The sequence below is a fragment of the Eschrichtius robustus genome, chromosome 1 (genome assembly GCF_028021215.1).
Source record: "Eschrichtius robustus isolate mEscRob2 chromosome 1, mEscRob2.pri, whole genome shotgun sequence".
Taxonomy (NCBI): Eukaryota; Metazoa; Chordata; class Mammalia; order Artiodactyla; family Eschrichtiidae; genus Eschrichtius; species Eschrichtius robustus.
This window is the reverse complement of record NC_090824.1, coordinates 197,683,247-197,702,298: the sequence shown is the minus strand read 5'-3', so window position 1 is coordinate 197,702,298 and position 19,052 is coordinate 197,683,247. Positions and strand designations below refer to the sequence as shown.

Here is a 19,052-nt window from a genome sequence, read left to right as displayed (position 1 = left end):
TAGTTGTCTTTAGCTTCGTTAGAAACAATTTTGTTAGATTGTATTGTGACAGCTGTCATTATCAGTGTGCATTTAAAAAAAAAAAAAAAAACATCAAAATTGGTGAATTTTTGTGTAGCCATTTTAATATTGAAGATGGAAGAAAAACAACATTTTCTGCTGATTATGCTTTATTATATGCAACTGAAATGCAAAAAAAGATTTGTACAGTATATGGAGAAGGTGCTGTGACTGATTGAACGTGTCAGAAGTGGTTGGCGAAGTTTCGTGCTGGAGATTTCTCGCTGGACGGTGCTCCAGGGTAGACCAGTTGAAGTTGATAGCGACCCAATGGAAACAGTAATTGAGAACGGTCAACGTTATACCACGCGGGAGATAGCCGACATACTCAAAATATCCAAATCAAGCGTTGAAGATCATTTGCACCAGCTTGGTCATGTGAACTGCTCTGATGTTTGGATTCCACGTGAGTTAAGCGAAAAAAAACCTTCTTGACCGTATTTCCGCATGTGATTCTCTACTGAAACGTGATGAAAACGTTACGTTTTTAAAACAAATTGCGACGGGCAATGGAAAGTGGAAACTGTACAACAGTGTGGAACGGAAGAGATCGTGGGGCAAGCGAAATGAACCACCACCAACCACACCAAAGGCCGGTCTTCATCCAAAGAAGGTGATGTTGTGTGTATGGTGGGATTGGAAGGGAGTCCTCTATTTTGAGCTCCTTCCAGAAAACCGAATGATTAATTCCAACAAGTACTGCTCCCGATTAGACCAACTGAAAGCAGCACTCAACAAAAAGTGTCCAGGATTAGTCAACAGAAAACGCACAGTCTTCCATGAGGATAACGCAAGACTGCATGTTTCTTTGATGACCAGGCAAAAACTGTTACAGCTTGGCTGGGAAGTTCTGATTCATCCACCAGATTCACCAGACATTGCACCTTCGGATTTCCATTTATTTCGGTCTTCACAAAATTCTCTTAATGGAAAAAATTTCAATTCCCTGGAAGACCGTAAAAGGCACCTGGAACAGTTCTTTGCTCAAGAGAAAGTTTTGGGAAGATGGAATTATGAAGTTGCCTGGAAAATGGCAGAAGGTAGTGGAACAGAAAGGTGAATATGTCGTTCAACAAAGTTCTTGGTGAAAATGAAAAATGTGTCTTTTATTTTTACTTAAAATCTGAAGGAACCTTTTGGCCCACCCAGTATATCCCTCTAGACTATAAACATTCCCATGGCCTCCAGCAAGGCCAGGACCTAGTAATTCCTAGATGATTCTTGGTTTTCAGACCTATGGTATCTGATATTGAACCCTACATCACAGTCTTCTTCTTGGCTAGCCAGCAAATAGCTGTTATCCTCTTTCTTCTCCTTGCTCTAAGACTATTTAACCACTTGATTGGTTTTCTGTTGCTGCCATGACAAATTACCAGAACAGTCAATGGCTTAAACAACACAAATGTATGGTTTTACAGCGCTGCTGGTCATAGCCCATGACAGATCCCACTGGGCTAAAACCTGAGTGTTGACAGAGCTGCATATTTTTCTGGAGATCCTAGGAGAGGATCAGTTTCCTCACTCATTTGGAGATTGGCGGAATCAGTCCCTTTTGGTTGTAGGACCACGGACCCCACAGGACAGTGCCATCAGCAAAGAACTCCTCACTGTACCCTTTTTTAGTCACACCTTCCTCCTACTGCAAACCCTGGCAGCCACGGCCTCTTCTCTGTCACTGTGGTTTTGGTTTTTTGAGAAGGTCATACAGATGAAATCACAGCATAAAACATTTTGTGTCTGGCTTCCTTCATGCCGCATGCCTTTGAGATTCATTCATCTTGTTGCAGGTATAAATACTGTACGCTTCATTGATGAGTAGTATTCCATTATATGGATGCACCACAGTTTATCCATTCACCCATTGAAGGACATTTGGCTGTTTCCCGTCTGTGAGGATTATTAATAAAGCTGCTGTAAACATTACTGTATATGTGGGGTTTTGTGAAAAGTTTTCATTTCTCTTAAGGCTAACTTGTAGTGGTATTGTTGAATAAAATGTTAAGTGTATGTTTAATGTTTTAAGAAAATGTCTAGTTGTTTTCCAGAGTGGCTGTACCATCCCACCAGTGGTGCAGAAAGATCTAGTTTCTCCACATCCTCACCACTGTTTTGATTTTGTCAGTTATTTTTTACTTCAGCCATTGTAATAAGTGTGTTTTTATAATGTGTCGTTCTCCTGTGCATTCCCCTAATGGCTAGTGAAGTTGAACATCTTTTCATGTGTTTGTTTGCCATCTGGATATCCCCTTCGGCAAAGTGTCTGTTCATGTCTTTTGTGCATTTATATAAGCAGGGTTTTAGTTTAAGTTTTGAGTGTTCCTTTTAGTTGTAGTAAATATTTTCTCCCAGCCTGTAGCTTTTCATTCTCTTATCCTAGCCTTTCACAGAGCAAAAGTTTCAGACTTATTGAGGGCCTTTCTAACAATTTTTCCTTTTATGGATCATGTTTTGGTGTCATGTCCAAGAACTCTTTGCTTACCCCAAGATTATTGGAATTTTCTCCTTTGTGTCCTTCACTTTTTTATCAGATCTATGATGATCCATTTTCAGTTAATTTTTTTTATAAGATACAAGGTTGAGGTGTGAGGTTCATTTTTTTGGATATGGATGTCCATTTGTTCTGATATTGTTTGTTGAAAAGACTGTCCTTTCTCTGTTGAATTGCATTTGCACTTGTGTCAAAACTTACTGTCCATATTGTGAGGATCTGTTTCTGGACTCTCTTCTGGTGGTCTGTGGGTCTGTCCCTTTGGCAGTACCACATCATGTGATTACTGTGACTTTATCCTTAAAGTCTTAAAATTAGGCAATGACATTCCTCCACCTTTAATTTTCTTTTTCAAAATTGTTTTGACTATTATAGTTTCTTTGCCTTTCCATGTGAATTTTAGCATAATCTTATATATATAAAAAAAATCCTGCTGGTATTTTTATTTAAATTGTGTTAAATCTACAGATCAATTTTGAGAGCACTGACATCTTTATTATGTTGAGGAGTCCCTATCTTTATTTTTTCCAGCTTTATTGAGATATATTTGCTAGGTAACATTGTTTAAGATATACAGTATGACTTGATATATGTTTTTATTATGAAATGATTGCCATAATAAGGTTAGTTAACACATCCCTTACCTCACATAGTTACGGCTGTGTGTATGGCGGGAACATTTAAGATCTATTCTCTCATTAGAGAGAATACTTTCGAACTGTAATACAGTATTGTTAACTACATTCATCATTGCCATTCATTAGGTTCCCAGAACTTACTCATAACTGGGAGTCTGTACCCTTTGACCACCATCTGCCATTTTCCCCAGCCCCGGGCAGCCGCCAATCTGGATTCTGTTTCTATGAGTTATGTTTTTAAGATTCTGCCTGTAAGTGAGATCATGCAGTATTTGTCTTTCTTTGACTTACTTCACTCAGCATAATGCCCTCAAGTTTCATCCATGTTGCTGCATAGGGCAGGATTTGCTTCTTTTTTGCTGCCGAATAATATTTCATTGTGTGTGTGTATGTGTATACATACCACATTTTCTTTATTCATCTGTTGATGGACACTTTGTTTGCGTGTCTTGGCTATTGTAAATAATGCTTCAGTGAACATGGGAGTACAGATATTTCTTGAGACAGTAATTTCTTTTCCTTCAGATATATACCTAGAAGTAAGATTCCTGGGTCACGTGGTAGTTCTATTTTTAATTTTCTTGAGGAACCTCCATACTGTTTCTCATAGTGGCTGCACCAGTTTACATTCTGAACGGTACACAAGGGTTCCCTTTTCTCCACACCCTCTCCAGCATTTATTATTTGTAGACTTTCGAATGATGGCCATTCTGACCCGTGTGAGGTGGTACCTCATTGTAGTTTTGATTTGCATTTCCCCGATGGTAAGTGATACTGAACACCTTCTCATGTACCTCTTGGCCATCTGTAGACCTGCTTTGAAACACATTTCTATTCAGGTCCTTTGCCCATTTTTAAATCATTATTTGTTTCTTTACTGTCAAGTGGTATAAGTTCCTTGTATATTTTGAATATTAGCCCCTTTTCAGATGTACGGTTTGCAGATATTTCCTCCCACCCCATAGGTTGCCTTTTCACTTTGTTGATCATTTCTTTTGCTATGCAGAAGCTTTTTTAGTTTGATGTATTTCTTCCTACTTGTTTATTTTTTATTTTGTTGCTTGTGCTTTGGCGTCATATCTAGAAAATCACTGCCAAGACCAGTGTCAAGGAGTTTCTTCCCTATGTCTTCTTCCAGGATTTTTATGGTTTCATGTCTCACATTCAAGTCTTTAATCCATTTCCAGTTAACTTTTGAGAATGATACAAGATAGGAGTCCAGTTTCACTTTTACATGTGACTGTCCAGTTTTCCCAACACCATTTATTGAAGAGACCATCTCTTGCCCATTGAGTATTCTTGGCTCCCTTGTCAAATATTTGTTGACCGTATACACGTGGGTTTATTTCTGGGCCTTTGATTCTTGTCCATTAGTCTGTGTTTTTAATGCCAGTACCATACTGTTTTTATTACTCTAGCTTTGTAGTATAGTTTGAAATCAGGAAGTGTGATGCCTCCAGCTTTGTTCTTATTTCTCAAGATTGTTTTGGCTATTCAAGGTCTTTTGTGATTGTGTATAAATTTTAGGATTTTTTTTCTATTTCTGTAAAAAATGCCATTGGGATTTTGATAGGGATTGCACTGAATCTACAGATAGCTCTGGGTAGTATGGACATTTTAACTATTAATTCTTCTAGTTCACGAACAGAAGATATCTTTCCACTTATTTGTGTCTTCTTCAATTTCTTTCATCCGTGTTTTACAGTTTTTAGTGTACAGATCTTTTACCTCCTTGGTTAAATTTATTCCTAAGTATTTTATTGGTTTTGACACTGTTGTAAACGAGATTGTTTTCTTTATTTCTCTTTCAGGTAGTTCACTGTTAGTTATATAAAAATGCAACTGATTTTTTGTATGTTGATTTTTTTTTTCTTGTCCTGCATAGGTATTGTTTGATTTCTTGCATCAGTGTTTTGTAGTTTCAAAATGCAGGTCATTAACATGTTTTGAGTGACTTAAAACCTATGTCTTTCATTTTTGAAGGGAGAAACTATTGTGAATGTTTTGCCTTAAATTAAGTTTCCATTTGTTCATTGCTGTTATATAGCAAGCAATATGAGTGGACATTTTTCTTTTCCCCAATCTTAGAGGCGGAAGTATTTGATCTTTTACTTGTAAATATAATGTTAACTGTAGCTTTGTTGTAGATGCTCTTTATCAAACTGAGTAAGTTTTCATTTCTAGTTTGCTGAGAGTTTTCATCATGAATAGATGTGAAATTTTTTCAAATGCTCTTTCTGCATCAGTTGATATGATCATGCAGTTTTGCTTCTTTAGCCTGTTAACACAGTAGAATGCATTACTGGACTTTCCAGTATTGAACCAGCCTTAGATTGATTCCCTGGAAAGCCCCTCTTAGTCATTGTGTTTTCATATATTGCTGAATATGACTTGGTAATTTTTTTGTTGAAGATATTTGTACCAGTGTACATGAGAGATATAGAGGTGTTTTTTTTTTGTTTTTTTTTTTTTTTGTTTGTTTGTTTTTGCAATATTGTTACATGATTTTGGTATCAGGGTAATGTGGACCTCATAAAATTAGTAGGAAAGTCTTCCTCCCTCTTCTATTTTCTTGAAAATATTATTTAAATGTAGTACAGTTCATTAAATGTCTGGTAAAATTTAAAGTAAAACCATCTGGACCTAGAATTTTATATTGTTTGGGGGGAAGGTTTTAAACTCCAAATTCAGTTTTTAAAACAGTTATAGGAATATTCAGGTTAACCATCTCATCTTGGATGACTTGTAGTAGTTTCTAGTTTTTGAGGAAATGGTCCATTTCAAAGTTTTCAAATTCATGTGTGTTAGAGATGTTAACCTTACAGGACTGCTTTAAGGAAAATAGCTCACAATTACATAGCACTTACTATGTGCCTGGTACAGTACTAAGCATATACTATATTGATTTAATCTTCACAACTACCTTAAGAGGTACGGTTACTATCCTCCAAATTTATATTTTGTAAACTGATTATGTATGGCCTAACAGATTTCATAACGGACATATAAAATTTTCCATTTTGGGTGTAAGTAATGACAAACAATCTAATTTCTAGCACATTAAAAATGACATTTTTAACATCATTCTTATGTGTGAAATCCATGGCAATTTAATACCTTCATTTAATACTTTCATTCATTTTTTAAAAATATGAATAAGCTCTTCTTTAAGAGTCAGAAATGTATATCTTAATGTTTATTCCTTGGACTCATAGTGGGCCCTTATAACCCTTTTAATATTTTCTGGCTCTTCAGTGATATCCCCTTTTCATTCCTGATATTAGAAATTTGTGGCTTCCCTCTTTTTTTCTCAGTCTTACTTAAGGTTTGTCAATTTTATTGATCTTTTCAAAGAACCTTTTATTGTTTTCTTCTCTGTTATTCTTTTTTGAATTTTATTGATTTCTGTTCTTAATACTTCTTCCTTTCTGTTTGCCCTGGGTTTATTTTTCTCCTCTTTTCCCATTTCTAACATGGAAGCATAGAATTTTGATTTGAGTCCTTATTTTATAACATAAGCATTTAATAATGTAAATTACCCTTTAAGCAGTGTTTTAGGTACATTCCACAAATTTTGATACATTGTTTTTCATTTTTCTATTTGACCCATGTGTTCTTTAGAAGTGTGTGAATTTCCCAAGTGTTTAGAGATTTTTTTCCTCTTCTACTGATATCTAGTTTATATTCATTATGGTAAGAGAACATACTTTGTATTATATATTTTTTTTAATTTGTTAAGTTTTGTTGTATGATTCTGGATGTGATCTGTCTTCATGAACGTTCTGTGTGCGTTTGAAAAAGATTGGGTTGAATGTTTTATAAATGTCAATTGGATCTTGTAGTTGTTAATGTTGCCTAGTTCTTTAATATCCTTGCTGACTTTTTCTGTCTGCTTGTTCTGTCAATTAATGTGAGAGGACTATCGAAGTCTCCAGTTATAATCATGGATTTGCCTCTGCTTTCTGTTCTCTCATTCACCTATTTTGAAGCTCTGTTGCTAGATTCATACAAATTTAACATTGTTATGTCTTCTTGGTGAATTGACCTCTTATCATTATAATGTTTCTCTATATCTCTGGTAATTTTCTTAGCTCCAAAGCCTACTTTGATATTAAAATAATCACCCTAGCTTTCTTTTCATTAGTGTTTGTATGGTATATCTTTTTCCATCCTTTTACTTTTAACACACCTGTATCGCTACCTTTGAAATAACTTATCTGTAGAGAGCTATAGATGGAGCTTGCTTTTTAAAATCTATTCTGACAATCTCTGTCCCTTAATTGGCTTGCTTAGACCATTTATATTTAATGTAACTTTTGGTGTTTGGGTTTAGGTTTATAATTGTATATTATTTGTTTTCAGGTTTTTCATTCTTCTGTTTCTTCTTTTCCTGTCTTTTTTGGACCATTTGAATATGTTTTAGTATTACATTTTCACTTACTTATTTCATTTTTGACTATCTCTTTATATAGGTTTTTTTAGTAGTTGCTCTATTTTTAAAAATTTTTTATTGGAGTATAGTTGCTTTACAATATTGTGTTAGTTTATGCTGTACAGCGAAGTGAATCAGCTATATGTATACATATATCCCCTCTTTTTTTGGATTTCCTTCTCATTTAGGTCACCACAGAGCATTGAGTAGAGTTCCCTGTGCTATACAGTAGGTTCTCATTAGTTATCTATTTTATACATAGCACCAGTAGTGTATATATGTCAATCCCAATCTCCCACTTCATCCCAAACCCCCCTTTCCCCCTTGGTATCCATACATTTGTTCTCTACGTCTGTGTCTCTATTTCTGCTTTGTAAATAAGACCGTCTATACCAATTTGTTCAGATTCCATATATGAGTTAATATATGATATTTGTTTTTCTCTTTCTGACTTGCTCTATAGATTTGAATGTTACATGCTTTTCACAGTCTACTTAGAAGCAGTATTTTACCACTCCAAGTGAAATATAGAAACCTTGCACCCACTGGGTCCCTTTACCCTCCTTCCTTTATGTTGTAGTTGTCATATGTAGTTGTCATTTCTCATGTTCTCCTTCATTCCTGACGTTTCAAGTTTCCCTCTAATATCATTTCCCCTTCTTTGTGAAGATCTCCTTCTAGCAGTTCCTTTAGATGAGGTCGCCTGTCAACAAACTCTGCTAGATTTCTTTTATCTAAGAATCTCTTTATTTTACCTCCAGTTCTGAAGTATATTTTCACTGGATATAGAATTTAGGGTTGAGAGGCTTTTCTTTCTTTTAGCACTTTAAAAATGTTCCACTTCCTTATGGAATCCTTAACTTCTAATGATAAATTTGCTGTCTTTTGAATCATTCTTCCCTTTATAGTCATGTTACATTTTCTCTCTTTTCAAGATTTTTTTAAATTTTAGTTTTCAGAGTTTGACTCATGATCTGGGCATGGATTTGGGGGGCTTTACCCTATTTGAGATTCAGTTAACCTCTTGAATCTATTAATTTGTTGTGTCTTTTGTTAAATTTGGGATTTTTTCAAATATTTTTTTCTGTGTCATTCTCTTTCTGGGACTTAAGCGACGTGAAAGATATTTTATTATTATCCTACACATCTCAAGACTCTTTTATTTTTTAATCATTTACTCTCTGTTTTTCAGATTCGATAATTTTTTTTCATTGATCTATCATCAAGTTCACTGATCTTTCCTCTTTCATCTCCATTTTGCTACTGAGCCTATTGAGTGATTTTTTTTTTTTACATTTTTGTCACTGTAATTTTAGTTCTAAAGTTTCCTTTTGGTTCTTTTTTATATCTTCTATTTGCTGATGAGAGTTTGCTGAGACTTTCTATCTTTCCACTCTTTTCAGGAGTGTTCACCCTTACTTCTTGGAACACCTTTACAGTAGCTGGCTTACAGTCTTTGTCCTATAATTTCAACACCTGTGTCATCTCAGTGTTGCCATTTTTGATCACCTTTTCCCACAGGCACTGCGATTTTCCTGGTTCTTTGTGTGCCAGGTAATTTTGGATTGTATCCTGGACATTTTGAGTATTGTCTTATGAGACTCTTGTTGTTATTTAAATCCTGTGGAGAATTTTTGTATTTTTGGTTTAGCAGGCAATTCAGTGTATCAGGCTGTAAGTTCCAAGCAGCTTTCTGTGGGTTGTGGTCCCAACATCAGTTCAGTTTTCAAGCCTTTGCAGTGCTTTTCAGATCTGTGCCATGCAGTGGCCAGTCTGGGACATGAGTAGTGATCTTATCCCACACTTCAGTTCTCAGAGTCTGTGGTCAGATCCACATGTGAGAAGCTTGGGATGCACTCTGGAGCTCACAGACAGCTTTGTGTGGTCTCTCCCCCACGCCCCTCCCTCTCCACGGTCTCCTCAGTATTTCCAGTTCCTTGGGACTCCCCTGTTCAGTCTTCTGTCCAAAAACCTGGGACTTTGTTGCCGTACCTGATGCGTACTTCCCGCAACTATGACTGCGAGAAGACGGGCTGCAAGAAGACGGGGAGGAGGAACTCAGTGGACATTTGTGCACCCTCTTCAGGCTCTGGTCCTCTGACTGGAGAAGAAGGTCCCTTTCCCTTGGAGTTTTAGGTACCCTTAGGCCCCTGCTGCCACCATGGCCTCTCCCACCACTGTGGAATGACCTGGGGGCTGGGACACAAGACAAAAGAGGGGAAAATGCATATTTCTCCCTTCATTGAGCCCCTTCCTGCTCCCTGAGCCTAAAGTAGAGGGCTTTCTTAGCACACTCTTCCATGCCTCAGTGTTGACGTCCAGCTTTTGGGCCTCCCTGAACCCAGGCTGGGGCGGGAGGGGTCACTTCCAGCTCAGTGGCCCAGTCTTCCTCCCCTGCCTGCCTTCCTGCTGTGGTTCACCTTCCAGAGGCTTCACACTGCCCCTGCCTGCATTCCCCCAGGTGCTTTAGCTGCATCCAGTGGGACACACAGGTGGTTTATCTCCATCTTAACCAAAGCTGACCCCAGGTATATATTTTTTTTTTTTACCATTGTCTACGTTAACAGGTATTCATGGAGGTTGTGAATTATATTCACTGTGACATTGATGGGCAGTTATACCAAAAATATATTAATACATATGTAGAACCTAAAGGATATTAGAAGGGAAGATGGCACTGTCTGGAAACATTCTGAAAAGGTACATAATGAAACAAATGTTTCACCCCTAAATAAAGTTTGAATACTAATACTAATACTATACTATACCATACCATACCATACCATACCATACCATACCATACCATACCATACCATACCATACCATACTGTATTATCGGCGTTTGCTTTTTGGATAGTATTCCTGTAATAGGAACAGTGGGGTGGGGATAGCAGAGAGCAGGGTCAGGGAAGACTTACAAAATGAGAGACATATGAACTGATCTTTAAAGAATCAGATTAGTAGAAGTTACTCAGATGAATAGGTAACAGCATTCTTGCAGAGAAAACAGCTTGAGAAGAGGCAGGTATAAATGTGCATGGCATATGTGGATGTGTGTCATCAAGGAAGAGACAAAAGCAGGAAAGGAGAATCTGATTCAGTTAGCCACTTACTGTGCCTTATTAGCCATTGCTACAAAGTGTTCCCACAGAAACGTGTGAAATGGTTAGAAACACCCTGGTATGAATTTCAGAAATGCAAGGTTTAGGATTTAGAACATGTGTTAAATAATGAGTCCTGTACTTTGAACTATTGTATCTTGCCATTGATAGTAAGCTTCTGGATTTTTAATTAAAATCAATTGCATTTGTCATTCTTATTTTTACTTGCTAGGAATTTCATCCTTTGGCAAAATGAACAAATGCTGTCTATTTTGATCTAAATGTGTGCTATTTGCCTTTGACTTTTTTTAAACTAAGCTTTCAGTTGTGAAATAATTATAGATTCACAAATAATTCACAGTTTTAGATTTACAAATAATACAGAGAGCCTTTGTACCTTTTACCCAGTTTCCCCCAATGGTAACATCTTTTAAAACTGTAGTGCGGTATCATAACCAGGATATTAACGTTGGCATAGGTGAGATACAGAGCATTCCATCACCACAGGGCTCCCTACTTGCCTTCAGACAACCCACCCTCTCCTCCCCTCTGCCCCATCCTTAACCCCTGGTAAACACTAAGCTGTTCTCCATTTTTGTAACTTTGTCATTTCAATAACGTTATGTAAGTGGAATCATACAGTACGTAACCTTTTGGATTGGCTTTTTTCACTCTCCGTAATTTCTTGGAGATTCATTGAAGTTGTATGTATCAGTAGTTTGTTCCTTTTTGTTGCTGAGTAGTAGTTTATGACTTATTGCAGCTATATTTTACCATTATTTAAAAAACTAAAGTCTTGTTACTCAGGAGTTTTCCCTTTATATATCTGCTTTGGAATTTAGACTAAAAGCCAAAGCCTCAGGAGCATTTTAGTTTTCCTTCCTAAGTTGCATTTAGGTGGGTCAATCATAATGTGTTGACATTATTGAGTCTTACAGGAGCAAAAGTCTTATATACAAGTAGATTCAACTACTTTACCCCTCATATATTTCTTAAAACTAGAAGTAAGATCAGAACACGTGAGGGAGAACGCTGCTTGAGAAATATTTAGAACAGCCCCTGTTCCAAGACACCCTCGTGCTGGTCCCTGGACGGAGCGGGGAGGGGCCTGCCCCAGGTAGCGGTCTGCAGCGAGAGGAGTGTGCCCACCTCACAGCCCAGCATCAGCACCGTTTCTGTTTTCATTAGTTGACATGGTTTTAGTTATTGAACCGAAATTCCAGCCCCAGTGTTGAGGGAAAGAATGGATACTTCCGGGTTTCAAATCGTGGTAAGTGAGTGTGGGACCAGATTCTGACATATGCCGCATGCTCGTCTAAGCAGCCTAGATTTTATTCCAGCAGAAGGAATGAAGAAGTGAATAATTTAACTGAATCGCACACAGTGTTTAAATTAGCTATAATAATAACTGTAAGTAGTAAAATTAATAAGGTCCAAAATACCATTTTAAACTTTAGTATCAGTGTTATCTTCCACCTTAGCAAGTCATAACTCTGCCTGCTTTGATTTTCATTTGAGGGGAAATAGAGAATGCACATATGCAATAATAAGTACCTGTATTACTATCATATAATTGCCACACTTGGCACACTGTTTTAGTTTAAGTAGATGCTTTGGAGGAAGAGGAAAAAAAGACATTAGAGATTTTCAGACACTTAGCAAATACTAGTGTTTATCCTACGGTATTGTTAACACTTGACCAGGGATTTTTAAACTGTCATTTTGCTGATGGCAAATACAAAATGAGAATTCTTCGGCAGAAGTTAATCTCATCATTATCCACTTTAGACAGTGTTTTTTATATGCTGATCTAAAGAGGTTTGTGCATATTTTAACTATTTTTCACATAATGATCACCTTTAAGTAGTAACATAAAAGTTAATGAGTATAGAAAATCCGCTGAAAAAATCCACCCGATAATCCAAGACACTTAAGGAAATACATGCTTTAATGTGAGCACAGATTTTACTTGATTAGTGCTCTATTTCTCAATTCAATTATCAAACTTAGGGGAAATCTAAATCAAGATTTTTGACTGACATATTCAATGGGATTGATTGGAGTGCAGATAACTACACAATGTTTTAATATGACTGTAAGTCTTCTGATCATAATTATGATATATACTCTGAAAGCAGTTTTTAACTTAACCTTGTGTATGTGCACAGGTTCTTAATAAACTATTTATTTAATAAAATGTACCTAAGTATATAAAGCATACTTTCTGCTTGCCTAAATACTGTGCATATTTACTCTGATCTTATGAGTTCATTACAAACATATATAGGTGGCAGAGACATAATAGACAACTAAAATGTTTATTAGTACCACTATTATCATTTATTACTACTTATCAGTAGTTAGAATAATAAATACAGTGAAAGAAAAAGTATAGTCCATAGGTGTTTGCTCTGGGCACACTGCAGTTTGGTCCAGACTGCTTTCTGGTTGTCCAGGACTCCCGTCTAGTGAGAGGAGCCAAGGTGGAGTAGAAAGTAGGCTTTAGAGCCACTCAGACCTGCATTCAAGTTCCGCTTCCACCACCCAATAACCGTGTGTCCTTAGGCAGGTTGTTTAACCTCTTAAAGCCTCATGTTTTCGTGGGATTTTTTAATTTCTAAAAAGGTAGTTATGAAGATTAAAGGAAATGAGTTGATAAGGCATCTAGTACAGTGCCCAGTATGTAGCAATTTGTGCTTCGGGAAGGAGATGCAAAAAGGAATCCTACTGCCTGTAGGTAGGGCTCCTCTCCTTAAAAAAAAAAAAGCTAAAATCCTAGTATGCTTATAATTCTAAGACATGTATGCGTTCAGAATTATATATACATCTTCACTTATTTTGCTTCACTAAAATCTCTCTCTGAGTTTTGTAAAACTGTCTGCTTAATTTCTTTAAAAAGCTTTTCCTTACTAGGAGATATTAACTATAATTATAAAAGGGAAAAAATCCAAATCAAATATAATCTGAAAGTTTCCTTTTCAGATATCTAGAAGTTAAAGTGTTGGTGAGAGGTGGATCTATTTTAATGCTTTGTTCTTTGATTTTAGCAGGAAAGGAAGGACAAGAAATCCTGGGGCCTGAAGCTCGGGCAGATGAAGTGGGAGGTGCAGGTAACTCTTGCCTTTTTCACGCACGCTGTCGTCCTTGAACAGGCCTTTTGTGTCACTGGTTTCTGCATCTGTGAGTCCTGGATTTAGTCTGTTTCCTACTCTTTCTCTTGCCCCCTTTAAATGTTTAAGTACCTAGGCGTGTGGGACATTGTATGAAAAGTTAGCTGTTTATATTCTTTAAATACAGTGTAAGCTCACAGATTCATGTAATACAGCAGATTTCCATCCATAAGGATGACAAGTATAATCTACAGATAATCCCCAAAATAAGTATTTGAATGATAATTTAAACTTCTATCAAATTTTTTAACCATAGTTTTAGAAATACAGATCTAACTATTCTGAGTTTCATTATTAGTTACCAGGATCTACATTGAATTGCCCACAAGACAAAAAGCAGAGAAAAATAAGCAGATATAATCGGTTATCTAGAAACCAGATGAGAATCATGAATATTGATGAGTGAACATGTCACAGCAAACAAGAGAATAAACATTTTTCTTGTAATTACTGTGACTGAAAAAGGCCAAAATGAAGTTGAATTATAGTAAACAAGGAAATTTGCTTCTAGGTGACTAAAAAGTACATATCATACTCCCTGAGACTTAAGGCTATTCCTCTGTAATGGATTCAAATCAGATTTAAGAAGCAAAAGAGTTAAGTGCAAATCTTAAATCCAGATCTTAATATATGACAAGAGTGGGCACTTATTATTGTGTCTCATAAGTCAGTCTTAGAATGTAAACTTCAAAAGCAAATTCCAAATTATTAAAACATTTCCTCAAAATTCTGTACTTAAAAGTAGCATAACTGTATTCTGTATATACAACCATAGATTAGATATTTCTATCATATCGTTTTAATTAAATTTTGGTTTATTTCTTTGGTTTAACGTTTACAGTTTTTTTCTTTGCAGTACATTTTAGGAGTGTCCCACAGAGCCTTATAAATTACCTCGTGTTGTGTAAGGCAGGTGTGTTTTATAGTAATGCGTCAAAATAGATTCGCGTCTATAATATAAGCATCAGCCCTCCCGTCCTTGTCAGTTCTGTAAAACAAAGAGCAGGTCTTTGTACTGTTACTGAAGGTGCAGTCCAAATTAACTAAATAATACTGGAATGTGTGATAATTTACGGTGCCTGCAGCCAAAGATTTTGTATTCTGCCTTGAATATGGTTATGTTGAACTTGCATGAATAATGTATTCAGGTATGCTTGTTACCAAATATTTGTCAGGCTAACTTACACATTATATAAAATATTTAAACGAGGTATTTGTTATTAGTAAAATGGTGTTAATGAACACAAAAGAATGCTGTTTGTTACTCTTTGATTTAATGTTAAAATTTGGTGACTTACATTACCAGGGTAATATAAGTTATTCTGTAAAAGATCGTTTGCCCTTTTAGGCAAAATGCCAGCAAAAAAGACATTTCCAGTTCCAGGTTTACAGTACTGTACCTCACAATTTGCTCTTCACTATGAAAATGAATGAATTCTTTCAGTTAGAAGTACTGAGTAATACATAATTTCCCTCCCCCCGCCAAAACAGTCACATCTGGAAGATACAGTCACTGTGTATCAGCCAGAGCTGCCGCTGAAACACAGGACCCTCTGCCATAAGACGATGAGTCCTGTGCACTATTTCCTTGGAACATGGGGAGTTAGGAGTAGACAGACATTTGGTGAAACCCCGATGAGTGCAGTTTTCAGCAAAGAAGGATGGAAATTAGACGTTTGAGACTTTTGAGCAGTTAAACTTCAAAATTATGTTTCGCCTTTGCTTTTGTTACTTCCTTGACTTCTAGGGAATAATGTGCTGACAGAGTCAACAGAAACCTGGCACAAAGGTCACCATCATTAGTTTAGAACTTTGTCAGCTTCTTTCTATAGCTGACTTCCGTCTGCAGTTCACGAAGTGAAGAGAACTGTGGTCTCAGCTTAGTATTCACGGAGTGGAAAATGCACCCCAAACATCCTTCGTTCTTCTAAGCATCCCTTCTTTGTGTATATAGCTGATACTTGTGCCGAGTTTTAAAATTGGAGGATAAAGGTTGGATACTTTATTCTGATGGGAGTGAAATACTGATGGCCACGTTAAAAATGTTATTTAGTCTTTACACTAAACACTTGCCTCTCTAGCCTTGCTTTCTCTAATTTGCGATGATAACCCTGTAATTCTGCACTTCGTCAAATGATTATAGTCCTGTAATTCTATACTTCGACAATTAGCGCTGAGTTTTGTCACACCTGAAAGAAAACCAAATTATCATTATGTGTTTCTCTGTGTTTGCTCATCTCTTTAATGTTTAAACACATAAGTTTATCAGTCTTAGGACGAGGAATTTTGCTTTATAATTGACCTTTTCACAACATGCACTTCCCAACACTTTAAATTTTATGGGTAAAACTGTGGAATGTCTGGTCTTAGCTTGAAATTGGCTTGGTAAATGCAGGTTCGTGGAGACAGTGTACTTCAGTTGGAAAGAGGCCAGAATTTGAAGGCCGACCCCTAATACTGAATCATCTGCTCCAATTTAATGTTCACCTTGCCAGGACTGCTTTGAGGAAAATAGATAACAATTACATAGTACTTACTGCGTGCCTGGTACAATACTAAGCACATACTGTAGTAATTCATTTAATTCTCACAACTACCCTAAGAGGTACTGTTATTTTTCTCCAGATGTTATATTATACAAATGGATCATGTATTACTTCCCAGGTTTCTGATGGACATATAAAATTCTTCATTTTAAGTGTAAGTACAGTTGACCCTTGAACAACACGGGTTTGAACAGTGCAGGTCCACTTATATGCAGATTTTTTCAGTTAGTAAATACTGTGGTGCCGCACAGTCTGGGGTTGGCTGAGTCCAAGGCTGCAGAACCATGTATACAGAGGGCCGACTCTAAGTTACACGTGGACTTTGGACTGCACGGAGGGTCGGCAGCCGTAACCCGCCCCGAGTTGTTCAAGGGTCAACTGTACTTACAGCCTAATCTCTGGCATATTAAAAATGACATTTCTAACATCACTCTTATATTTGAAATCCGTAGGAATTTAATACCATTCATTTTTAAAATACGAATAAGCCCTTCTGTAAGAGTCAGAAATGTTATATCATAATGTTTACCCCTTGAACTCATATTTCCATTCTACATAGCCCATAGAATTTGATGCTAAGTAACATAGTGTATATTTCCTGTTCGAAGATATTTTTGATCAACTCTCATTTCTTTGCAAGAAAAACATGTATAGAAATTGAAATCTAAGTTTCTCTTAAGTTCCCAGGAATGATACAGCTCTTAAGATTAAAAAAAAATTATGGATTGATTTATCCTATGATTATTAGCACTACATAGTTGATCACAACATACATGACAAATTGTAATAAATACGGTTGACCCTTGAACAACATGGGGACTGGGGCGCCGACCCTCTGCCCAGAGTCCACACATAACTGGGAGTTTGCGCTCCCGTGACGCAGCCCCTCCGTACACAGGACCCCTCCGTGGCCGCGGTTCCATACCCGTGGCCGCAACCGACCATGGATGGTGTAGAACTATAGTATGTACTATATTGAAAAAACCCAGTATAAGTGGACCTGTGCAGTTCAAACCTGTGTTGTTCAAGGGTCAACTACTTATTAAAGAAAAATGTTACTGGAAATGAGATTAAAGGAGCTGAAGTATTCTTCAATTAGCCCATATATCAGTAGTTTAATGTTGCTTATTCTAGAAGAAGTGTTCAGCATTAATTCTGTTTCCTTTTTTTCTTTAGCACTGAGATAACCTTATTCTCATAAAAAGGTGAAATACATTTTTCTTATAAATGATTTATTCGATTCTTTACAGACTGTCTATCAATAAAAATATTTTAATGTCTTGTCAACTGACAGTTCTATTAAATGCTCCTTCAGTTTTGTTGAAAGCAAAAATGGAAAGCCACCTAGTTTGCTAAAGGATTTGTTTCACCAGAATCATTCACTCTCTCATTTCCTGGGACATACGCCAAAAGGCTTTACCAAAACTTACTTGTCAAACAACTAATGATATCTGTTTTGGCTTTTGTTACTTTTTTCCCCTCACTTTGAGGCACCTTGTTTAATATATTCAGAAATGGTTGGAGATATTGAAATACTGCTAATTTTAGTACCTTCTGTCAGTACATTTTTTAATAAAATCCTTTTATTTTAACATGTGAATTAACTATTTTGATCCAATACCTTAGAGCTATAAACTTAGTTCATTCAATTTCTGGAAAATTTGTACCTAATAACCTTACTAGTAAAACCAGTTATCACTGTTAGACCAATCAGCCAAATCAGACTTTCTGTCAGAAAAAAAAAAGGGTGTCTTCATTTTTCTAATTAAAATAAATGTGTCGATACACATTTTAAGGGATTTTATAAAATATTTTCTATGAAAAATATGTTATAAATAATGAGGAATATATAAAGTATAAATAAATACATCTTTAAATAGATTTATTCAATAATGAGATTAAGATTATTTAGATCTAATCTAATCGTTATGCTTTATAAAAATCTTGGTCTCCAAATGGGTACCTTTACAACCAGTGTATAGATAAACTTATAACTTACTAAAGATGCAAGGTTTGTGTATAAAATACAGATTACGTATATAATTCTGAAAAACATATACTATTTAAAACCCCATCATACCATCATCTAGCATATATATAGTTACTAGGCTATAGAAAATATAAACATTTTAAAAGTGGAGACTATTTAACTGAAATAAATATTTTGTAATATAATCTGATAAAAATATTTTTAAGTAACTTGTCAAATCTATATTTCTGTATAGGAAATCACATAAAATATAAAAAATCACATAAAGATTCACGTAAAAATTTCATTCATGAGTTTAGTATAACTTGAAAATTTGAAGTTAACATTGAAAAGACCTAATAACACAGATTTGTACTGCTTTAGTTATTCAGAAGTGCTTATTGTTCTAGCTAATGACAGATCTTAGGAAGGGTTTTCGAGAATACTCTTTGCTCTCACCAGCCTCCTGAAGAGCAGTGAATTTTTTAATAATAGGGAATGAAACAGGTGAGATCATTAAAGGAAAATTACTCTCACTCCCTCTGGATATATTATATAGCTGAGTTCAGAGCTTTGTAACTAGGGCCAAAATATCCCCATTTCAATTGCCATACTTTTACCCCTGATAGAAATCCATGTAAACAGGAA

General features: G+C 36.1%; 1 protein-coding gene across 3 annotated transcripts in view; it reads left to right on the top strand.

Moving 5' to 3' along the window:
* The window catches only part of ZEB1 (zinc finger E-box binding homeobox 1), a 195,231-nt gene that overhangs the window by 133,040 nt on the left and 43,139 nt on the right, over positions 1-19,052 (top strand). For 2 of the 3 annotated variants that reach the window (XM_068562237.1, XM_068562254.1), the window contains exon 3: positions 13,767-13,829. In XM_068562237.1, coding sequence (XP_068418338.1) covers positions 13,767-13,829 — 63 coding nt within the window. The remainder of the gene's footprint in view (positions 1-13,766; positions 13,830-19,052) is intronic. The other variant, XM_068562246.1, reaches the window with a different exon arrangement.